Raw genomic sequence first — 25386 nt, 5'->3', positions numbered from 1 at the left:
CTAGAACCCTCCCCCTTTTGCAAAATAGTACGGTCCAGTTCTGGTAGAAGCGTGATGCGTTAAATCTGTGTGCTGATCAGTGCAACGCTACTTGCTGCTGTGTCGCGGTGCAGCAGCCAGCCAGCCAGCAGTGGAGTGCGTACAGTCTATCATCGCTAAATATGAAGAGTGGCTGTCAAAAACGTAAAGAAAGGCAGCTGAAAGCTGAGAGGGACTGGAGAGGCAGGCAACTGGTCACTCAGTTTTTCCCAAAGAAAGGTAGCTATCGCTCACATGTGTGTTCAAAATATTAGCGAATGGTAAATGAACAGTATGAACGTGCTTGGATTAGCCTATCAAGAGAACACTTTTACAGTTTGTACAGTGACATTTTTTCCATTTTAATAACTGAACTGACTTGTGTGATAAACAAGATGAAATATTACGTTATGCTGGTGCTAATAACTAGTGCTAATAACCAGTTTCATAACTAATGGGGTGCCCTAAATATGCACAGATTCAGCCTCAGGGGGACCTCCGCCCTACCAAACCACTGAACCCCCCTTTGGAGAAGGAGGTAAGCAGCAATACAACCCATAAATGCTTTAGGATTGAAGTTTTTAATGAGCGAGCACCATATACAGTTTGCTAGATTAAAGTGTTGCTAATAATGGACACCAGTCAAGTGTTTGACATGGTTACGTGTGTGGAATGTTCACACGTTCTAAACCATTGGTTGGTTTACATTGTTCACATTGGTTCTAAACCATTTTGGCATGTGGCAAAATCTTGAATTTTCATTTGTGATTGTAAATGCACCAGAATTAATCACTGACCAGTTTTCATCTAGTCCCTGGTAGGTTAATACATAAAATGTAATAACAAAGTCACAAACTCAAGGTCCATGGGCTATCAAAATTCAAATAATGACAATAGTGCAATTGTGACGAGGGTGGGCAAAGTTGGGGGGCCCAAAATTTCTGGCGGCGCCCCTGGTGGGTATATAGTGTGTATAGTGTATATTAGTGGGTGTATAGTGTGTATAGTGTATATTAGTGGGTATATAGTGTGTATAGTGTATATTAATGGGTATAGTGTGTATAGTGTATATTAGTGGGTTTATAGTGTGTATAGTGTATATTAGTGTGTATATAGTGTGTATAGTGTATATTAGTGTGTGTAGTGTATATTAGTGGGTATATAGTGTGTATAGTGTATATTAGTTGGTGTATAGTGTGTATAGTGTATATTAGTGGGTATATAGTGTGTATAGTGTATATTAGTGCGCATATAGTGTGTAAAGTGTATATTAATGTGTATAGTGTATATTAGTGGGTATATAGTGTGTATAGTGTATATTAATGGGTATAGTGTGTATAGTGTATATTAGTGGGTGTATAGTGTGTATAGTGTGTATTAGTGGGTATACAGGGTGTATAGTGTATATTAGTGTGTATATAGTGTGTATAGTGTATATTAATGGGTATAGTGTGTGTAGTGTATATTAATGGGTATAGTGTGTATAATGTATATTAATGGGTATAGTGTGTATAGTGTATATTAGTGGGTATATAGTGTGTATAGTGTATATTAGTGTGTATATAGTGTGTATAGTGTATATTAGTGGGTGTATAGTGTGTATAGTGTATATTAGTGTGTATAGTGTATATTAAGCGTGTGTGCATATGTATAGTGTATATTTGCATGTGTGCGTGCGTGTGTATAGTGTATAATGTATATTAGCATGTATGTATAGTGTATATTAGCGTGTGTGCATATAGTGTATATTAGCAAGTGTGTGCGTGTAGTGTATATTTGTGTGTGTGTGTGTGTGTGTGTGGTGTATATTAGTGTGTGTGTGTCTGTGTGTGTGTATAGTCTGCATATTAGCATGTGTGTAGTGTATATTAGCATGTGTGTGTGTGCGTGCATAGTGTATATTAGTGGGCATATAGCGTGTATAGTGTATATTAGTGGGTATATAGTGTGTATAGTATATATAATGTGTATTTGTGTGTGTGTAGTGTGTCGTGTATATTATCGTGTGTGTGCGCATCCATAGTGTATATTAGTGGGGATATAGCGTGTATAGTGTATATATATATATGTGGCAGTTCCTATGTATGGGCGGAGCACAGAAGACGGCAGGACAGAGTTCAGGTTGGTAAAGCGGGTTTTTATTGTCACACTTTTCACAGACACACAGTCAACCGGCATCTGGTTCGGGGAAGAGCTCCCTCTGCTCTCGCTCTCCCTCCTTAAGTAGGGCGCGGTCACCGGAAAGACACACAAACAGGTTAATTGCTCTCAGGTGTAGTGATTCTGCCACTTACCTTCCCTGACTCTGCCCTCCTGTCACAGACCGGCACTTGACCCCGCTGCCACATACCCCCACCGCTCGACTCAGGCCGGGCGGCTGTCCGGCCTGCAGCCGACTCCCCCCGCTTGACGGGAGAGGAAGTCCGCTATGATCATCTGTGCCCCCGGCCTGTGGACCACCTTGAAATTAAAGGGTTGGAGTGCCAGATACCAACGGGTGATCCGTACGTTGGCATCCTTCATGCGGTGGAGCCACTGGAGGGGCGCGTGGTCCGAACAGAGGGTGAAAGGGCGCCCCAGCAGGTAGTACCGGAGGGTGAGGACCGCCCACTTGATGGCCAGACACTCTTTCTCTATGGTGCTGTAGCGCCCCTCACGCACCGACAGCTTCCTGCTGATGTACAGGACAGGGCGGTCCTCCCCCTGTTAGGGTTTTGCTGGGATTCGTACCTGGTTCACTGGTGTGATAATCCAGCAAACCCCCACTAGGCCACCAGGGGGATGACTCAAATGCAGAGGCGTGAGGCGAAAGTAGAAAAAGTATCAAAATTTATTTACAATATTTACACGCAAAAATCCAAAAAGTATAAACCAAAACGCTCAGAAGATATAAGGGAAAAAATTAAAAAATCCAAAAGTTCAAAGTAAATACAAAAGCCAATAACCAGAAAAGAAGGGGTAAAAATCCAAACGCTCAGAAGATCCAAAAGTCAAAAAACAAAATCCACGAAGTCCAAAAGAAAGCAAAAATACAGTACAAAGAACACAAGGACATAGGCAAGGAAATAGGAACAGAGGTAACTGGAGCTAAACATAACAGCACAAAGACTCCGTGACAAGAGGACTGAACTCAGGGGTATGAATACACAAACTAAAATAGGACACAGGTGACACTAATGAGGACTAGGCGGGGCACAGGACACATGGAAAACAACAAACATAAAACACAGAATCAGTGGCGGCCTCTAGAGGCCCAAACAAACATGACAAGAAAAGGAAATAACAGCGGCCTCTAGAGGCCAAAACAGTCCCAGTCCTAACAGGACCCCCCCCCCCCCCCCCCCCCCCCCCAGGAGCGTCTCCTGACGTTCCCAGGGCGATCCGGATGGGCCGAATGGAAGTCCCGACACAGTTCTTTATCTAAGATGTCCCGAGCGGGAACCCAGCAGCGCTCCTCAGGACCATAGCCCTCCCAGTCCACGAGATATTGAAGCCCGCCGCGGACCCGGCGGGAGGCAAGCAGGCGATGCACGGTGAACACAGTCTGACCCTGGAAGATGCGGGGGGGGGTGGAGGGTTCCTAGGGGCAGGGGCATACGTGGACGTCAGTACGGGCCGCAACAGGGAAACATGGAAAACAACAATCATAAAACACAGAAACAGTGGCGGCCTCTAGAGGCCAAAACAAACATGACAAGAAAAGGAAATAACAGCGGCCTCTAGAGGCCAAAACAGTCCCAGTCCTAACACCCCCTCCACCTCCTGGGACAAAACCGCCCCCAGCCCTCTGTCTGATGCATCGGTCTGCAACATAAAGGGGAGAGAAAAGTCAGGGGAGTGTAAAAGTGGCCCCCCACACAGTGCAGCCTTTACCTCAGAAAAAGCCTGCTGGCATTGCTCCGTCCACTGGACCGGATCTGGTGCCCCCTTTTTAGTGAGATCAGTCAGCGGGCTGGTGACGTCCGAATAATTAGGTATAAACCTACGATAATAGCCAGCCAGCTCCAGGAACTGTCTCACCCCCTTTTTGGTCTTGGGCCTCGGGCAGGCCGCAATTGCTGCGGTCTTGTTAATTTGGGGACGCACCTGCCCATTGCCCAAGTGGAAACCCAGATACCGTACTTCCACCCACCCAATTGCACACTTCTTCGGGTTGGCTGTGAGACCCGCTCGCCTCAGCGACCTAAGGACGGCCCTTAGGTGTTCAAGCTGCCTCGGCCAGTCATTACTATATATGATGATGTCGTCGAGGTAGGCGGCCGCATAGGTGGCGTGGGGGCGGAGGACCCTGTCCATCAGCCGCTGAAACGTAGTGGGCACCCCAAACAGCCCAAACGGAAGTGTGATGAATTGGTGTAAACCAAACGGTGTGGAAAAGGCCGTTTTTTCTCAGGATAGTGGAGTCAAGGGGATCTGCCAATATCCCTTCGTCAAATCCAGTGTCGAATAAAAGCGAGCCGTGCCGAGTCGATCGAGCAACTCATCAATACGAGGCATTGGGTACGTGTCGAATTTAGACACCGCGTTGACTTTTCTATAGTCCACACAGAACCGGACCAACCCGTTGGCCTTGGGTACCAAGACCACCGGGCTGCTCCAGTCACTGTGGGACTCCTCGACGATGCCCATTTCGAGCATGGTCTCAAGTTCTTCCTGAACCACCTTTTTTTTGTGTTCGGGTAGCCTGTAAGGGCGGCTACGCACTACCACCCCCGGGGGCATCTCTATGTGGTGTTCTATGAGGTTAGTGCGACCGGGCAGGGGCGAGAACACATCCGAAAACTCGGTCTGCAACTGGGCGACCTCCGTGAGTTGGGTCGGGGAGAGGTGGTCTCCACAGGGGACCGGAGAGGTACGTGCTGCCAATGCCCCTTTTTGAACCTCCGGCCCCAGCTCCGCCTTCTCCGGAACCACCGACACCAACGCCACGGGGACCTCCTCATTCCAGAGTTTAAGCAGATTGAGGTGGTAAATCTGTAGCGCCCCACCCCTGTCTGTTTGCCTCACCTCATAGTCGACATCCCCGACTCGCCGTGTGACCTCAAAGGGTCCTTGCCACTTGGCGATCAATTTGGAGCTCGACGTGGGCAACAGTACGAGCACCTTATCTCCCGCTGTGAACTCCCTAAGGCGCATACCCTTGTTGTACAGGTGGCAGGGGCGCCTCCAGAAATTTTGGACCCCATGAAAGATTAGAATTTTGGGCCCCCCAACTTTGCCCACCCTCGTCACAATTGCACTATTGTCATTATTTGACTTTTGATAGCCCATGGACCTTGAGTTTGTGACTTTGTTATTACATTTTATGTATTAACCTATCAGGGACTAGATGAAAACTGGTCAGTGATTAATTCTGGTGCATTTACAATCACAAATGAAAATTCAAGATTTTGCCACATGCCAAAATGGTTTAGAACCAATGTGAACAATGTAAACCAACCAATGGTTTAGAACGTGTGAACATTCCACACACGTAACCATGTCAAACACTTGACTGGTGTCCATTATTAGCAACACTTTAATCTAGCAAACTGTATATGGCGCTCGCTCATTAAAAACTTCAATCCTAAAGCATTTATGGGTTGTATTGCTGCTTACCTCCTTCTCCAAAGGGGGGGTTCAGTGGTTTGGTAGGGCGGAGGTCCCCCTGAGGCTGAATCTGTGCATATTTAGGGCACCCCATTAGTTATGAAACTGGTTATTAGCACTAGTTATTAGCACCAGCATAACGTAATATTTCATCTTGTTTATCACACAAGTCAGTTCAGTTATTAAAATGGAAAAAAATGTCACTGTACAAACTGTAAAAGTGTTCTCTTGATAGGCTAATCCAAGCACGTTCATACTGTTCATTTACCATTCGCTAATATTTTGAACACACATGTGAGCGATAGCTACCTTTCTTTGGGAAAAACTGAGTGACCAGTTGCCTGCCTCTCCAGTCCCTCTCAGCTTTCAGCTGCCTTTCTTTACGTTTTTGACAGCCACTCTTCATATTTAGCGATGATAGACTGTACGCACTCCACTGCTGGCTGGCTGGCTGGCTGCTGCACCGCGACACAGCAGCAAGTAGCGTTGCACTGATCAGCACATAGATTTAACGCATCACGCTTCTACCAGAACTGGACCGTACCATTTCGCAAAAGGGGGAGGGTTAAATGACAATATGTTGAAGAACTCAAGAAATAGACAACCTTGTTCAATTAGCTCATTTTACCAGATGGAATATTGCATTGTTGTTATTTCAAAAGTCTTATTAAAATCATTAAAAGCATATTATCAGCCCCTTAAAGGGCCCCATGGCAGTGCTGGGCCCCTAGAATTGTTCTAACCTTTCCCCCCCTGGCGGCACCCATGCAGGCGGGCTTGCCGTTCTTGGGCCTGCCGCAAATTCTCCTGAGTTAGGTGGGTGAGGGTGTGGAGTTTTGCGCGCAGGTCCATAACGTATTGAATTTCATTTTTGCTTTGTGAAGGTCCCTCCTCCCAATTTTCTTGCAGCACATCTAGAATGCCGCGCGGCTTACGCCCATATAATAATTCGAACGGGGAGAACCCCTTGGAGGCTTGGGGGACCTCTCGCACTGAAAACAGCAAGGGCTCGAGCCACTTATCCCAATTACGTGCATCCTCACTTACGAATTTTTTAATTATATTCTTAAGGGTGTGATTGAACCGTTCCACTAAACCGTCCGTTTGTGGGTGATACACGCTGGTGCAGATCGGCTTAATCCCCAATAACCCATACAGTTCGCGCAGTGTCCGTGACATAAACGTGGTGCCTTGATCAGTTAGAATCTCTTTCGGGATTCCAACTCGGGAGATAACGCGGAAGAGCGCCTCCGCAATACTGCGTGCTGAGATATTGCACAGAGGCACTGCTTCCGGGTATCACGTTGCATAGTCCACCAGAACTAATATAAAGCGGTACCCTCGTGCTGACCGATCTAATGGCCCGACGAGATCCATCCCAACTCTTTCAAACGGGGTCTCAATTAATGGAAGAGGGCGCAAAGGTGCTTTTGGAATGGCCACTGGATTTACTAACTGGCATTCGCGGCACGCCGTACACCACCTACGGACATCCCCGCGAATCCCCGGCCAATAGAATCGGGCCATTATTTGGGCTAGTGTCTTATCCTGCCCTAGGTGTCCAGCCATGGGATTAAAGTGAGCTGCCTGGAATACCAATTCCCGGCGGCTCTTTGGAATTAAAAGCTGCGTGACTCGCTCTTTAGTTTGAGTGTCCTGCGTCACTCGGTATAACCTATCCTTTATAATCGTGAAGTAGGGGAAGGACGGGTGGCGTTCGGCTGGAGCGTTTGACCATCAATTACTCTCACTTGGTCAAACGCATGCCGCAGAGTCTCGTCTCGTGACTGCTCTAATGGGAAATCTGCGAGGGATTCCCCAATAGAGAGAGGAGGGGCCGGCGGCTCCTCACTCTGACGCGGAGATGACGTAGACGGCTCTGTGACAGCTGCTCCCGCCAAAGCGACATTGGGACCTCCCCCTGTTAAATGGCAGGACCCACTCTCTACTAAGCGTGTCATTAAACCCCGAAATCCCGGCCAATCAGTCCCCAAAATTAAAGAGTGGGTAAGGCGAGGATTAACCGCCGCCTTCACTATAAATTTTTCCCCTCGGAAAAAAATGTGGACTGACACCAGTGGGTAGCTGTGAACGTCCCCGTGCACACACAACACCTTCACCCCCTGTGCACCCCCAAATGCCTCGTGTTGCACCAGGCTTTGGTGAATTGAGGTCTGATTACAACCAGAATCCACCAACGCCTGATATGTATCCCCTTGGATACTCACCGGTATGCGATACGCTCCGGCCCGATCGAGGGCGGCTTCTGGCGTGTCGGGGATCCGAACCACCATGCCCACCTCCCTTGCCGTGCACTGCTGTTGGAGGTGGCCCGGTTCCCCGCAGTGCCAGCAAACCGGCCCGGTCTTCCTCTCTGCACCGGTGTTCTGGGGCTCACTCACCTGAAGGGGGGAGAGACAGACACAGAAGGGCGAAACAGGAGGGCACCGCGGGTGCGGCGGGCCGGCTGGGGTGGTGCCGGCCCCCACCTCCGTGGTGGGGGAATGGGGCGAGGACGGGACACAGAAGGAGGGGGAGAGAGAGAAGAGAAGAGAAGAGACTGTCTGCTGTCCTGCCGCCGGAACAGCCGCCAAATGGTCCTCCGCCAGCTCGATGGCCTGATCCAGCGACGCCGGGCGGTGGCACTGGACCCACTCCGCGGTTCCTGTGGGCAAGCGCGCGATGAACTGCTCCAGCACCACCTGATCGATGATCTCCTCGGCGTCGCGGTTGTTGGCCCTCAGCCACCGCCAGCAGGCATCCCGGAGTTGCTGGCCAAACACGAACGGGCGGCCGACTTCCTCCAAGCACAGAGCGCGGAAGCGCTGGCGCTGCTGTTCGGCGGTGCACCCCACACGCTGGAGGATGGCCCGGCAAAGGTCTGCGTAGGCCAGCCGGCGGTCGGCGGGGAGCTGTAGCGCGGCCAGCTGCGCCTCCCCCGTTAGCAGGGGAAGGAGGCGTGCCGTGCGCTGATCCATCGGTCACTCCGAGGTCTCCGCGACTTGCTCAAAGAGCGTGATGAAAGCCTTGGGGTCAACCTGTGGGCCCATCTTTGTCAGGGTGAGGGGGGACGGGCCCGTGGTGGAAGCGTCGATTGTCCCCGCCGATGCGAGGAGGTGCCGGAACGCCTGTCGGTCCTCTTGCTGGGCCAACACCAGGGCCTCGAAGCGCTGCTCCTGCTCCTTACGGAGCATGACGAGCACCTGGTGCTGGCTTTGCTGGGCCGTGGCGAGGGCGTGGACCAGGTCGGCGAACGGGGAAGACTCCATGGGGCGGTTCAGCATTCTGTGCTCCAGATCCCTGGTTTCAGCACCACTGTGGCAGTTCCTATGTATTGGCGGAGCACAGAAGACGGCAGGACAGAGTTCAGGTTGGTAAAGCGGGTTTTTATTGTCACACTTTTCAGTGAACATACACACACAGACACACAGTCAACCGGCATCTGGTTCGGGGAAGAGCTCCCTCTGCTCTCGCTCTCCCTCCTTAAGTAGGGCGTGGTCACTGGGAAGACACACAAACAGGTTAATTGCTCTCAGGTGTAGTGATTCTGCCACTTACCTTCCCTGACTCCTCCCTCCTGTCACAGACCGGCGCTTGACCACGCCCCCGCTGCCACAATATAGTGTATATTAGATTGTGTATAGTGTATATTAGCGTGTGTGTGCGTATAGTGTATATTAGCGTGTGTGTATAGTGTATTTGTGTGTGTGTAGTATATACTGTATTAGCGTGTGTGTGTGTGCATAGTGTATATTTGTGTGTGTGTGTGTGTGTGTAGTGTGCATATTAGCGTGTGTGTGTGTGTGTGTGTAGTATATATTAGCATGTGTGTGTATTAGTGTGTATAGTGTATATTTGTGTGTGTGTGTAGTGTGTATATTAGCGTGTGTGTGTAGTGTATATTAGTGTGTGTGTGCGCATAGTGTGTGTGTGTGTGTGTGTGTGTGGTGTATATTAGCGTGTGTGTGTGTATAGTGTATATGTGTGTGTATTCATGTGTATATAGTGTATATTCGTGTGTGTGTGTGTGTGTGTGTGTGTATTAGTGTATGTATAGTGTATATTAGTGTGTGTGTGTGAGAAGGTCTTTTTATTTGTCACTTCAACTATATACAGTTGGTACAGTACACAGTTAAAACGAAACTAAGTTTCTCCAGGACCATGGTGCTACACCAAATATCACCAGAATGGACAAACAGAGTAGTCGTGTAAAAGAATGCGTCTACTCGCCCCAAGGTTCAAACAATCCCAATCTTATCTGCTTTCGGCTCCCTCAGACAGCACTGGCCTTGGCCAAGGCCGTTGCTGGAACACCAGCTCCCTCTGAAGATCACTGCAGTGAGACACTCTTGGATTCCTTTCCCCACTTCCCACGATTGCTGCTTTTTACCCCCAGTGTGACAAGCTGGGGGAGTGCCGTCATGGCTGCAGACCGGACTGCTTGTTTGCGCTGGGTTACCTATACCTCTGCCCCTCCCCCCTTACCCCCCTCCCATGATCGCCCCCACCCTCACCCCCTCACCCCCTCACCCCTCGAGTCCCGAGTTTTCATATTGTAAAGTGTACTGGGTTATTTTGAGCTTATGTGCTGAGGTGTTTTTTTTTTTTAATGTTCCCACACTGTACTCCCCACAAGACCATAGTGTGGGGGTTGCTTTTTTCTCCTCCCCTCCCCTCATGTTACTCTGTATTTTTCATCCTTGTCTTCCTGTCCTGTCTACTTCCCCTGTGTCAATTGTATGTATGTGTATATGTACGGACAGGTTGATGGCCAATTTCGCTGGTACTTGTGACTAGTGACAATAAAGGGTTCATTCATTCATTCATTCATTCACAGGCGTACAAGTCTATATATAACAACATAAAGTGCAAGAGTGCAATGAGTGCAACACTGCAGACAGTAAATGACACAATAGACAAACAATAAATGACACAAACAATATAAAGTGCAGGCACCATCAACATAAGGTACAGAGTTGAGTGTGCATATTGAGGTAGTATATGAAAGGAAATAAATAAATGTAAGCTGTGTGTGCACAAGAAACATTGTAAGGCAATAGTGCATTATTGTCCACTGTGCAAAGTTTGCAGTGTGAGTGGTGTGTTCAACAATCCGTGAGAATCAGTCCGAGTTGAGGAGACTGATGGCATGAGGAATTGAAGTAGTGTATGAAAATGGAATAAATAAATGTAAACCTTGTGTGTGTGTGAGAGACATTGTAACCACTGTAAGCAATAGTGTATTATTGTCCACTGTGTAAATACTGCAGTGTGAGTGGTGTGATCAACAGTCTGTGAGAATCAGTCCAGTCCCTCAGAGTTGAGCAGTCTGATGGCATGTCGGAAGAAACTGTTGTAGAGTCTGGCTGTGAAGGCCTGAATGCTTCGGTACCTTTTTCCAGATGGCAGGAAGGTGAAGAGATTGTATGAGGGGTGTGTGGGATCGGTAATGATGCTGGTGGCTTTCCAGATGTGGCATATGGTGTAAATGTCCGTGATGGAGGGAAGAGAGACTCCAATGATATTCTCAGCTGTCCTTACTATCCAGTGTAGGGTCTTGCGATCCAAGACGGTGCAATTCCCAAACCAGACCGTGATGCAGCTGCTCAGAATGCTCTCAATAGTCCGTCTGTAGAATATTGTGAGGATGGGTGATGGGAGATGGGTTTTCCTCAGCCTCCGTAGGAAGTAGAGGTGCTGCTGGGCTTTCTTGACTATGGAGCTGGTGTTGAGGGACCAAGTGAGGTTCACTGCCAGATCAACACCGAGGAATTTGGTGCTCTTGACGTTCTCCATGAGTGAGCTGTCGATGTACAGTGGAGAGTGGTCACTTCGTGTTCTTCTGAAGTCAACAACCATCTCTTTTGTTTTGTCCACTTTCAGAGACAGGTTGTTGACTCTACACCAGTCCGATAGCCATTGCATCTCCTCTCTGTATGCTGACTCGTTCTTACTGATGAGACCCACCACAGTCGTGTCATCAGCAAACTTGATGATGTGGTTCGAGCTGTGAGTTGCTGTACAGTCGTGAGTCAGCGGAGTGAACAGCAGTGGACTGAGCACACAGCCCTGGGGGGGCCCCAGTGCTCAGTATGGTGGTGCTAGAAGCTCTGCTCCCAGTCCAGACTGACTGAGGTCTCTCAGTCAGGAAATCCAGGATCCAGTTGCAGAGGGTGGTGTTCAAGCCCAGCAGATTCAGCTTTCCAATTAGTTGCTAAGGGATGATTGTGTTGAATGCTGAACTGAAGTCGATGAACAGCATTCAAACGTATATGTCTTTCTTGTCCAGATGGCTAAGGGCCAGATGAAGGGTGGTGGCTGTGGCGTCATCTGTGGACCGGTTACGGCGATACGCAAACTGCAGGGGGTCCAGTGAGGGAGGCAGCAGGGTCTTTATGTGCCTCATGACGAGCCTCTCGAAGCACTTCATAATGGTGGGTGTGAGTGCAATGGGACGATAGTCGTTGAGGCAGGACACTGAAGACTTTTTTGCCATGGGGATGATGGTAGTGGTCTTGAAGCATTTAGGAACGATGGCATTGCTCAGGGAGATGTTGGAGATGTCAGTGAGAACATCTGCCAGCTGGTCTGCACATCCTCTGAGCTCTTTACCAGGGATGTTGTCTGGTCCAGCAGCCTTCCATGGGTTGACTCTGCGTAGAGTTTTCCTCATGTCGGTTGTGGTCAGATACAGCACCTGGTCGTTGGGAGGAGGGATGATCTTCCTTGCTGTCACGTCGTTCTGTGCTTCAAACCGTGCATAGAAGCTGTTCAGCACATCTGGAAGGGAGATATCACTGTCACAGGCAGGTGGTGTTGTCCTATAGCTCATATTCTCTGGGCGTGTGCGCGCTTTGCTGCTCTGATGGCCCGAGACAGTTTGGCCCTAGCTGCTCTCAGGGCTGCTCTGTTGCCTGCTCTGAAGGCAGCAGCATCTTGGGTCCTCGGTAGTGCACCCACCTCTGCAGTAATCCACGGCTTCTTGTTGGGGCAAGTGGTGATGTTCTTAGAGACAGTGACATCGTCAATGCACTTGCTGATGTAGCTGGTCACTGATGTTATGTACTCTTTAAGTTAGTGCAGTCACCATTGGTTGCAGCCTCCCTAAACATGTCCCAGTCATTTCTCTCAAAACAGTCCTGGAGAGCAGAGAGGGATCCTTCTGGCCAGATTTTCACCTGCCTTAGAACTGGTTTGGAGTATCTTTCGAGCAGTCTGTATGCTGGAATTTGCATAACAGAAATGTGGTCTGAGTAGCTGGGCTGGGGGCGGGGCTCTGCCTGGTACACACTGAGAGTGTTTGTGTAAACAAGATCGTGTGTGTGTGTGTGTGTGTGTGTGTGTGTGTGTGTGTGTGTATACATTCGTGCATGTATGTGTATAGTGTGTGTGTGTGTGTGTGTGTGTGTTTAGTGTGTATGTATGTGTTTGTGTGTAGTGTATTTATGTGTATAGTGTATATTAGTGTTTGTGTGTGTGTGTGTGTGTGTGTGTGTACATTCGTGCATGTATGTGTATAGTGTGTGTGTGTGTGTGTGTGTGTGTGTGGTGTGTGTGTGTTTAGTGTGTATGTATGTTTGTGTGTAGTGTATTTATGTGTATAGTGTATATTAGTGTGTGTGTGTGTGTGTGTGTGTGTGTGTGTGTGTGTGTGGTGTATATTTGTGTGTGTGGTGTACAAAGTGTGAGGAGTGGAATTAGTATGTGTGTAGTGTATATTAGTGTGTGTGTAGTGTATTTGTGTGTATAGTGTATTTGTGTGTGTGTGTGTGTGTGTGTGTGTGGTGTATTTTTTTGTGTGTGTATGTGCTTAGTGTGTGTGTGTAGTGTATTTGTGTGTATAGTGTATATTAGTGTGTGTGTGTGTGTGTGTGTGTGTAGTGTATATTTGTGTGTCTGTGTATGTGTTTAGTGTGTGTAGTGTATTTGTGTATATAGTGTATATTAGTGTGTGTCTGTGTGTGTAGTGTATTTGTGTATATAGTGTATATTAGTGTGTGTGTGTGTGTGTGTGTAGTGTATATTTGTGTGTCTGTGTATGTGTTTAGTGTGTGTGTGTGTGTATGTGTGTGTCTGTGTGTGTGTAGTGTATTTGTGTATATAGCGTATATTAGTGTGTGTGTATGTGTGTGTGTGTGTGCGCGCGTGCGTGTAGTGTATTTGTGTGTATCGTGTATATTTGTGTGTATGTGTGTGTATAGTGTGTGTGTGTGTGTGTGTGGTGTATTTGTGTGTATAGTGTATATTAGAGTGTGTGTGTGTGTGTGTGTGTGTATAGTGTATATTAGTGTGTGAATGGATAGTGTACAAAAAGTGTGAGGAGTGGAATTAGTGTGTGTGTGTGTGTGTGTGTGTTTACATGTAGCATTTTATCCAGTTTGTTCAGAATGATGAGGTTATAACTGAGTCAGGTGAAGCTGTAAAATTCAGATCAGTTGCTTCTGAATGTGGTCTAAAATAGTTCATGACAGTAAGTGAAAAGTTAAAAGCTTCCCAAGTGCATAAATCTTGTTGCATGTTACTGGCATTACTAGCATTTAGCAGACGTTCTTATCCAGAGCAAAATACAACATGCCCAGAGCAGCCTGGGGAGCAGGTGGGGGTTACCTGGTTTATTCAAGGGCCCTTCAGCCATTTTTTCTGGTCCAGGAAATCGAACCAGCGACCTTATGGTCCCAAAGCTGCTTTTCTAACCTTTAGGCCATGGTTTCCCCCATGTTATATAATGTAGCCAATAATAAGGGCTACATCCTAAACAAGTGAATGTAATAGCTAAATATAAAAGATAAACTTTTATTTTTACTGAAAAATAAACAATTTATTGGGCTTTTATATGACATCTATTTTGTGTAGATTGATTTAAACTATTTAAATACTCAAACATTAGGTAAACATGTAATTTACTTACTTGCTCACTCATTTACTTACTTATTTGAGTTTTTATTCATGTATTTTCCAACTGCAGATTCCAAGTTATTTCAAAACCTATTTTCTTATCTCATCTCATTATCTCTAGCCGCTTTATCCTTCTACAGGGTCGCAGGCAAGCTGGAGCCTATCCCAGCTGACTACGGGCGAAAGGCGGGGTACACCCTGGACAAGTCGCCAGGTCATCACAGGGCTGACACATAGACACAGACAACCATTCACACTCACATTCACACCTACGGTCAATTTAGAGTCACCAGTTAACCTAACCTGCATGTCTTTGGACTGTGGGGGAAACCGGAGCACCCGGAGGAAACCCACGCGGACACGGGGAGAACATGCAAACTCCACACAGAAAGGCCCTCGTCGGCCACGGGGCTCGAACCCGGACCTTCTTGCTGTGAGGTGACAGCGCTAACCACTACACCACCGTGCTGCCCAAAACCTTTTTTTTTCCTAGTTAATTTACTTTAAAATATGCTTTTGGTAACAAAAAACAAACAAACAACCTAGTCTTGTTAAAATGCCATTATTACCTCCAGCAACCTTGTTGGACGAGGTTATGTTTTTGGCGCCTTTTGTTTGTTTGTCTGTCTGTTCCTAACATAACTCAAAAAGTAGTGAATGGATTTTCATGAAATTTTGAGGAAAGGTGAGCCATGAGCCAAGGAACAACAGATTAGGGTTTGATGCAAATCTGAATATGTGGCTTGGCGGAGGTACGCACTCCTCAACAAACTGATAACGATCAATTAAATAAGACCTAAGCCAGGAGATGGCCATTCCTCTGACTCCCACAACATTTTCTCGTCTATCAAGGAGAATGGTATGATCAGTGGTGTCAAAGGCTGCACGAAGGTCAAGCAATACAAGCAAGGAGGCACAGCCTTGATCAGAGGCCAGTGACAGGTCATTTACTACTTTAACCAGTGCTGTCTCTGTACTATGATGAGTCAAGTCAAGTCAAGTCAACTTTATTGTCAAATATGCTATACATGCTCGACATACAGCACAGATGAAATTTCAGTCCTCTCTGACCCACGGTGCAAACAGACAATGCAATAAATAAAAATAGAATAACTGAAATAACAATATAAACAATATAAACACTCAAGATAAGAAATAGACTAAACACTCACAGGTGTGTATATATATATATATATATATATATATAGAGGGCGGCACGGTGGTGTAGTGGTTAGTGCCGTCACCTCACAGCAAGAAGGTCCGGGTTCGAGCCCCGTGGCCAGCGAGGGCCTTTCTGTGCGGAGTTTGCATGTTCTCCCCGTGTCCGCGTGGGTTTCCTCTGGGTGCTCCGGTTTCCCCCACAGTCCAAAGACATGCAGGTTAGGTTAACTGGTGATTCTAAATTGACCGTAGGTGTGAGTGTGAATGGTTGTCTGTGTCTATGTGTCAGCTCTGTGATGACCTGGCGACTTGTCCAGGGTGTACCCCGCCTTTCACCCGTAGTCAGCTGGGATAGGCTCCAGCTTGCCTGCGACCCTGTAGAAGGATAAAGCGGCTAGAGATAATGAGATGAGATGAGATGAAAATGAGAAAAAAAATCCAGAAAATCACATTGTCTAATTTTTAAAGAATTTATTTGCAAATTATGGTGGAAAATATGTATTTGGTCAATAACAAAAGTTAATCTCAATAGTTTGTTATATACCCTTTGTTGGCAATGACAGAGGTCAAATGTTTTCTGTAAGTCTTCACAAGGTTTTCACACACTGTTGCTGGTATTTTGGCCCATTCCTCCATGCAGATCTCCTCTAGAGCAGTGATGTTTTGGGGCTGTCGCTGGGCAACACGGACTTTCAACTCCCTCCAAAGATTTTCTATGGGATTGAGATCTGGAGACTGGCTAGGCCACTCCAGGACCTTGAAATGCTTCTTACGAAGCCACTCCTTCGTTGCCCGGGCGGTGTGTTGGGGATCATTGTCATGCTGAAAGACCCAGCCATGTTTCATCTTCAATGCCCTTGCTGATGGAAGGAGGTTTTCACTCAAAATCTCACGATACATGGCCCCATTCATTCTTTCCTTTACACGGATCAGTTGTCCTGGTCCCTTTGCAGAAAAACAGCCCCAAAGCATGATGTTTCCAGCCCCATGCTTCACAGTAGGTATGGTGTTCTTTGGATGCAACTCAGCATTCTTTCTCCTCCAAACACAACAAGTTGAGTTTTTACCAAAAAGTTCTATTTTGGTTTCATCTGACCATATAACAGTCTCCCAGTCCTCTTCTGGATCATCCAAATGCTCTCTAGCAAACTTCAGATGGGCCTGGACATGTACTGGCTTAAGCAGGGGGACACGTCTGGCACTGCAGGATTTGAGTCCCTGGCGGCGTAGTGTGTTATTGATGGTAGCCTTTATTACTTTGGTCCCAGCTCTCTGCAGGTCATTCACTAGGTCCCCCCGTGTGGTTCTGGGATTTTTGCTCACCGTTCTTGTGATCATTTTGACCCCACGGGGTGAGATCTTGCATGGAGCCCCAGATCGAGGGAGATTATCAGTGGTCTTGTATGTCTTCCATTTTCTAATAATTGCTCCCACAGTTGATTTCTTCACACCAAGCTGCTTACCTATTGCAGATTCAGTCTTCCCAGCCTGGTGCAGGTCTACAATTTTGTTTCTGGTGTCCTTTGACAGCTCTTTGGTCTTGGCCATAGTGGAGTTTGGAGTGTGACTGTTTGAGGTTGTGGACAGGTGTCTTTTATACTGATAACAAGTTCAAACAGGTGCCATTAATACAGGTAACGAGTGGAGGACAGAGGAGCCTCTTAAAGAAGAAGTTCAGGTCTGTGAGAGCCAGAAATCTTGCTTGTTTGTAGGTAACCAAATACTTATTTTACCGAGGAATTTACCAATTAATTCATTAAAAATCCTACAATGTGATTTCCTGGATTCTTTCCCCCCATTCTGTCTCTCATAGTTGAAGTGTACCTATGATGAAAATTAAAGGCCTCTCTCATCTTTTTAAGTGGGAGAACTTGCACAATTGGTGGCTGACTAAATACTTTTTTGCCCCAGTATATATATATATACGACCCCGATTCCAAAAAAGTTGGGACAAAGTACAAATTGTAAATAAAAATGGAATGCAATGATGTAGAAGTTTCAAAATTCCATATTTTATTCAGAATAGAACATAGATGACATATCAAATGTTTAAACTGAGAAAATATATCATTTAAAGAGAAAAATTAGGTGATTTTAAATTTCATGACAACAGCACATCTCAAAAAAGTTGGGACAAGGCCATGTTTACCACTGTGAGACATCCCCTTTTCTCTTTACAACACTCTGTAAATGTCTGGGGACTGAGGAGACAAGTTGCTCAAGTTTAGGGATAGGAATGTTAACCCATTCTTGTCTAATGTAGGATTCTAGTTGCTGAACTGTCTTAGGTCTTTTTTGTTGTATCTTCCGTTTTATGATGTGCCAAATGTTTTCTATGGGTGAAAGATCTGGACTGCAGGCTGGCCAGTTCAGTACCCGGACCCTTCTTCTATGCAGCCATGATGCTGTAATTGATGCAGTATGTGGTTTGACATTGTCATGTTGGAAAATGCAAGGTCTTCCCTGAAAGAGACGTCGTCTGGATGGGAGCATATGTTGCTCTAGAACCTCAGCATTGATGGTGTCTTTCCAGATGTGTAAGCTGCCCATGCCACACACACTAATGCAACCCCATACCATCAGAGATGCAGGCTTCTGAACTGAGCGCTGATAACAACTTGGGTCGTCCTTCTCCTCTTTAGTCCGAATGACATGGCGTCCCTGATTTCCATAAAGAACTTCAAATTTTGATTCGTCTGACCACGGAACAGTTTTCCACTTTGCCACAGTCCATTTTAAATGAGCCTTGGCCCAGAGAAGACGTCTGCGCTTCTGGATCATGTTTAGATACAGCTTCTTCTTTGAACTATAGAGTTTTAGCTGGCAATGGCGGATGGCACGGTGAATTGTGTTCACAGATAATGTTCTCTGGAAATATTCCTGAGCCCATTTTGTGATTTCCAATACAGAAGCATGCCTGTATGTGATGCAGTGCCGTCTAAGGGCCCGAAGATCACGGGCACCCAGTATGATTTTGTTAGGACTGGGGACTGTCTTGGCCTCTAGAGGCCGCTGTTATTTCTTTATCTTGTCATGTTTGTTTTGGCCTCTAGAGGCCGCCACTGCTTCTGTGTTTTGTGTTTGTTTTGATAGCCTGTGTTTCCATGTGCCTGTTACCCCTACCTGTTCTTTATTTCCTGCCCCGCCTTGTTTCTTAATTACCCTGGCTATATATACTTCCTCAGTTTAGCCTCTTGTCACGGAGTCTTTGTGCTGCTTATGGCTAGTAACCTCTGTCCTGTGTACCTTGCTTGTGGTCTTTGGTATTTTGCTTTCTTTTTGGACTTTGTACTTGACATTTTGGATCTTCTGAGCGTTTTTGCCTTTTCTTTTCTGATTTTTGGACTTTGAACTTTTGGATATTTTATTTTTTCCTTATCTTCTGAGCGTTTGGATTTTACTTTTTGCTTTGGATTTTTGATCTGTGCTTTCTGACAAACTGTTTTTGTACTCTACCTTCGCCTCACTCCTCTGCACTTGAGTCATTCCCTTGGTGGCCTAGTGGGGGTTTGCTGGATTACTACACCAGTGACCTGGGTTCGATTCCCAGCAAAACCCTAACAGGTTTAATGGCCTTGACCCTTACGTGCAGAGATTCTTCCAGATTCTCTGAGTCTTTTGATATTATGCACTGTAGATGATGATGATGATATGTTCAAAGTCTTTGCAATTTTACACTGTCAAACTCCTTTCTGATATTGCTCCACTATTTGTCGGCGCAGAATTAGGGGGATTGGTGATCCTCTTCCCGTCTTTACTTCTGAGAGCCACTGCCACTCCAAGATGCTCTTTTTATACCCAGTCATGTTAATGACCTATTGCCAATTGACCTAATGAGTTGCAATTTGGTCCTCCAGCTGTTCCTTTTTTGTACCTTTAACTTTTCCAGCCTCTTATTGCCCCTGTCCCAACTTTTTTGAGATGTGTTGCTGTCATGAAATTTCAAACGAGCCAATATTTGGCATGAAATTTCAAAATGTCTCACTTTCGACATTTGATATGTTGTCTATGTTCTATTGTGAATACAATATCAGTTTTTGAGATTTGTAAATTATTGCATTCCGTTTTTATTTACAATTTGTACTTTGTCCCAACTTTTTTGGAATTGAGATATATATGGTCTAAATCCTAACTGATATTTCATGGATGTTATTCCTATGTAGATACACTACCGTTCAAAAGTTTGGGGTCACCCAGACAATTTTGTGTTTTCCATGAAAAGTCACACTTTTATTTACCACCATAAGTTGTAAAATGAATAGAAAATATAGTCAAGACATTTTTCTGGCCATTTTGAGCATTTAATCGACCCCACAAATGTGATGCTCCAGAAACTCAATCTGCTCAAAGGAAGGTCAGTTTTATAGCTTCTCTAAAGCGCTAAACTGTTTTCAGCTGTGCTAACATGATTGTACAAGGGTTTTCTAATCATCCATTAGCCTTCTGAGGCAATGAGCAAACACATTGTACCATTAGAACACTGGAGTGATAGTTGCTGGAAATGGGCCTTTATGGAGCACTTGCATGTGACGTCACAGCTGATCCAGATTGTGACAGACGCCACCTTGTCGGTCAAACGCCATATTTCCGCCTTTTACTTCTACTTCTGGTTCTACTTCTGCTTTTACTTCTACCTTTTCTTCTGGAAAACCCTACTATATACAATTCTACTACAACGGCTGCGGCTACAAGCTCTCCCTACCTGTGCACGTTTTTTGTGTGTATTTTTGCATGTTGTTCGTCTGTACCGGACTTCAATATCCACTACAACCATATGGACTTACTGGACATTGGTTTCCAGCAGAAAATGATGGTTTGTAGCGATTTCCATCGCATGCACAACATTCCAGACGAGATAGCGAGACCAGCGGGGTCTCCGTGGATTGTTATCGGAAGCAAAGCGAAGGAGGCGGCGCCGGGAGCGGAAGCAAAAGCGAGGCTACAGAGCCGGCCTGTTGACTAAGCTCAGAAAACAGCCACTCAAACCTCCACTGCTAAGCCTCTATCTCTCCAATGCCAGATCCATGGTAAACAACACGGACGATTTGGAATTACAGCTGGAATTACCTTATTCTATTCTATGATCGGCTGGTCAGTGCTATACTCAATACTTAAGTGACTTACCCGTCCAATGAGGATTCTTGTTTACAAGATGCCACATCTTAGTCACTGACATCCTGAATTTCTGTAAAGATAACTGTCCAGAGATTTATAAGCATGCAGTGCTTCACCACTGAACAGCGAGGGAAAGTTAATGAGGTAATTATACACGTCTGGGTATTCCGCTGGCAGTTCAAAATCCGGTCGTGAAAACTCCGTCCGGTAAGCCATAAGGGTCACTAATCTGTAGATCGTTTATTTTAGACATATATCTAGTTATCTGTTCATTAGAAAAATGAGCCGTGTAGTCCGTCGGTTGAAATTGATCCATTCTGTACACGAGTGCAGCAGTATTCAGCGGTGTTTTTTACCGACAAGATGGCGGCTGTGTACTTTCCGGTCACGTGACTGCAAGATCTCTATACACCTATGGAGATATTGCACCAAAAACCAGACATTTGCAGCTAGAATAGTCATTTACCACATTAGCAATGTATAGAGTGTATTTCTGATTAGTTTAAAGTGATCTTCATTGAAAAGAACAGTGCTTTTCTTTCAAAAATAAGGACATTTCAAATTGACCAAACTTTTGAACGGTAGTGTATTACATTACAGGCATTTAGCAGACGCTCTTATCCAGAGTGACATACAATGAGCACACATTCCCAGGGCCTGGGGAGCAGTTAGGGGTCCGGTGCCTTGCTCAAGGGCACTTCAGCCATGGATTTTCCTGCCAGTCCAGGGAATCGAACCAGCAACTCTTTGGGCTCAAGGCTTATTGTATAAAGCCCAGTAGTATGATGCTAAAGTTTTTTTTTTAAGATAAGGCAACAAAAGAGATACTTGGATATTAGTTTTACAACAAAGCACTAAAATGTAACCCATTGTTTTTCAGAGAGCGCCATTACTTGGAGCACCAAAGTCTGCAAGAATATCTCATTCACCTCCTAATGGTTAGTTCCATTTTTAAAAAATGATCTGTCTGTTTATTTTAGAAGAATATTTTAGTTTGCTTCTTTTAGAGGAATAGCTCATTCGTTTTATTTTGACCTGCAAACATGTTGTTGCTCCATTACTTGCTTAACATTAACATGATGCACACGATGTTCTTGCTCAGATTCCCAGTTGAGAAGTGGCAGGATTACTGTGAGGCATGTCGGGGTGCCAGATTTGGATCAGCGCTTCAACGACTTTGCAGAAATGTTCAACAAGCAGCAGGAACACTATGAGCGTATGCAGGACAAGCTGAAAACTCTAATGTGCCACTATCACTGTGCCCCTGACAGCAGCCTGTCCGAGTGCCTGCAGAAGATTAAGGATGAACATGGTGAGTCAGAGAACAGTAATGTTGTGCCTCCATCAGGTGGCGGTAGCAGATCAGGAATGGGAGATTGAGTCAAACGTACTGCTGTAGCATCAAGCATGGGGGTAAATACTTTTGCAATCTGCTGAGATACTTGGGTCTATATTTTCTTTGCTGTATGTGTGCGGTTTTTTTTTTTTTTACTTTTCCTACCCTTAAACACCATTTTATTTGAACTTTGTCTCTATCTTTACCTCACCCTTCAGATGACCACCAGATCAACCTGCAGATGAGAGGCTATGACTTCAACTTGGCCATGACACCAGACGATCTGGTGCCTGACAAGCTGAAGCAAACGCAGGAGAACATCAAGGAGCTGTGTCAAGCCGTCAAAGCCATCGAGGCAGCTAGCTCCAAACTCGAGGAGCTGATTAACTGGCTGCTAAAATCAGAAACGAGCCTGACTCAGAGAGTGAACGAGGAAGCTAAGACACACCAGGAGTCTCAGCGACTCGGCGGCAACTTGAGGGAGAATCTGCACGAGGCAGCAAGAGCTAAAGAGCTCAGTCCTCGCTACAGGGAAGACGCTCGAAAACTTTACAAAGAGGTAGCCCTGCTCTGTGGAATCCAGCTATGAAACAAATTTCTCAGACAATATATACTTTTTTTTTTTTTACCAGCGTCACTCCAAATATAAGTACATCAGAACCACTTATTTCCAAAGTACAATAGATTATAAAGAATAACTTTTAAGAATAGATAAAGGATTATAATGACCGAACCTGGAAAAACTAATTTGTAAGGATAAATCCGCTACAGGTAAAAGTGCATTAAGTAGCTTTTATACCGCATCACGCTTAAGTTCCTGAAGCTGATTGTTCAGAAGGTGTTGATTTATTTCCGATATACTGTCAGCAGCCCTTCTCTTCTGTTCTGTGACCATTCTATTCCCTATGTTCTATCTTAATGTACACTATCTTGTCATATTCTATTCTATTCTATTCTATTCTATTCTTTAAGTCCTGGGTATGACTTTAAACTGCAGCCGGTGGTGAGTTTCAGGTCCAGTAGGACTTGAGTATTGGGGAAAGTGGAGTTACCCCTTAATCACCATTGCTCCCAGGTCCGCTCTGACCCGGAGTGGTAGCACCTGCCTGGGTTCCAGCTATGGGTTAAATAGTATGTCCTCAATAAGGTGCTGGTAGCAGGGCACTTTTCGGTGTTATGTGGCAGATGAACCCAACAGGGTCAATGGCACACCACCAGATGGCGTATGGAAGAGCCACTCAGATGGCCAACGATTGGCATCACTCGGCAAGTCAGTCATCACTGCAGGGCAACTTCCATACCTGCCAGGTCTGTGGCACTTTTGTGCACCACTTGGCATCAGGTCTGGAGGTTCAGAGAGACAACACGATGGGGGCACGACATCGTTTGTCTTACCTCACTGTGCAAGGTGCTTTGTTAGGAGAGGAGAATAGTATGCGAGAGCTCACAAGGCCAGATATTCCGTGGCAGCTTGGCTGGGCTGTTCATGCCGCCAATGCAGGCGGCTCTGTCGCTCTGGTGTAGGCCTTGTGGCCCATCTGTGTTTCTGTGCATCCTTGTGAGATAATTGTCAGTGCCGACCAGCCAAAATTAGGACACACCTACTAACTCCTTCAATTTTTATTAATTAAAAGACTCTTTATGTCTTAAAGTAATGATGGATGTCATTTCTCTTTACTTAGTTGAGCGGTTCTTGACATAATACGGATTACTACAGCTGTGGAACAAGGCTATTTACTGTATTTATTATTATTTACTGTTTGTCATTAAATCGCATTAAGAAGGCAAGAAATTGCACTAATTACCTTTTGATGAGACACACCTATTAATTGAAAAGCATTCTAGGTGACTACCTCATGAAGCTGGGTAAGATAATGCCAATAGTGTGCAAAGCGTCATCAAGGTAAACACTGGATACTTTGAAGAATCTAAAATATAAAACGCATTTTTTTTGTTTAAAACACAATTCCATATATGATCCATATGTTATTTCATAGTTTTGATGTCTTCATGATTGTCCTACAATGTAGAAAATACAGAAAAACCTATGAATGAGTAGCTGTGTATTGTGTAAGGAAGGAGGATTTTGTGCTTTTATGGGTGCGGTGTGGTGGTTTTTTGTTTTTTGAGAAAAGTTGTATGTTTTGTCTTAAGTTCAAGAGAGAATAAAAGAGATGCTGGTGATTTATAAGTAATAAAAGGAACTAACTTGCTTTGTGGGCATTGCACAACATGCAACTGTAAATGAATAAAAAGCATGACGTGTTTATATTTGAATAAATTAAAAACTGTAGTCCTTGGCAAATTGCTGCGGTATAAGAGGAATAAAACATTTGACAGACTGTTATAGAACAATAATCAACTTTAAGGTGGTAATATCCTGATGCTAAGCAGGTTAGTTATTTTCTTCTAACAGCATATCCTGTTGTGATTTATTTTTCCTTACACTATATGTTGTATTCTAAACCCACCCTGCCAGATATTAGCATCTGAACAACCTGCTAAGTGGTTTGAATTTGTGTAATGAGTGTTATCTGATTTACATGTTGTTATTCTGACATTTGACACACAGCTGCCACCAAGAAAGAAGAAATTTGGCTACTTATTTAAGTATGTTTGTGTGACCAAATAAGGATATACTATAGGATTGTGTGTGCACCATGAGCTGGCCTAGTGGTTGGCGTCATAGACATCCTATTATTACGTAGACGGAGCATTGGCTGTTCTGATGCGAGAAATACGGTTGCCATCTTGGAGTGGTGAGATAAACGCGAGATCATAGACATCCTATTATTATTATACTGTCTGCAAGGGGGTGTATGGGGGATGCAAGTGACCGAAAGGCAATGGAGGAATGGGTGGCCTGCTGTAAGTGTGATAAGTGGTTTCACGAGTCATGTTTTAATGTTGTATGCTAATGTTATATATATTGTTATTAAATGTTTATTCATATACTACCTTTTTTATTCATTTACTAGTTTATTCATTTACTACATTGTTATATTTTTTATGTTTGACATAACATTTATTTATAACAAATTATTGATATGCTTTAAAACAAAAAAAAAATGTTTGTGGTAAATATATGGTCATCACACATTGTCCTACATACCGGTACCAAACAAAGTGCCCCACTCAACCTGAATACATCAGCTTTGCTGAAGGGGGGGTCAGATTGTGTTGAAGGATGTAAAAGGCTCTTATAAATTCACTGACTAGATTAATTTCCCCTTTGATATGTTCTTAACAATCTATTTAAAGAAAACATACAC

At 45.2% G+C, this 25386-nt stretch overlaps 1 protein-coding gene across 1 annotated transcript in view; it reads left to right on the top strand.

Annotated features, from left to right (window-relative positions):
• si:ch73-345f18.3 (uncharacterized) overlaps positions 1 to 25071 on the top strand; it is a 28597-nt gene extending 3526 nt beyond the window's left edge. Inside the window, exons 2-5 of the mRNA XM_060942006.1 lie at positions 497 to 556; positions 21659 to 21716; positions 21881 to 22090; positions 22333 to 25071. Of these exons, the coding sequence (XP_060797989.1) occupies positions 21964 to 22090; positions 22333 to 22703 (498 nt within the window). The 5' untranslated portion in view covers positions 497 to 556; positions 21659 to 21716; positions 21881 to 21963 and the 3' untranslated portion in view covers positions 22704 to 25071. The remainder of the gene's footprint in view (positions 1 to 496; positions 557 to 21658; positions 21717 to 21880; positions 22091 to 22332) is intronic.
• Positions 25072 to 25386: the final 315 nt, after the last annotated feature.

The sequence above is a fragment of the Neoarius graeffei genome, chromosome 16, assembly GCF_027579695.1.
Source record: "Neoarius graeffei isolate fNeoGra1 chromosome 16, fNeoGra1.pri, whole genome shotgun sequence".
In the NCBI taxonomy this organism is placed as follows: Eukaryota; Metazoa; Chordata; class Actinopteri; order Siluriformes; family Ariidae; genus Neoarius; species Neoarius graeffei.
Note: the sequence above shows the minus strand (reverse complement) of the source record. Positions and strands in the feature narration are given on the sequence as shown.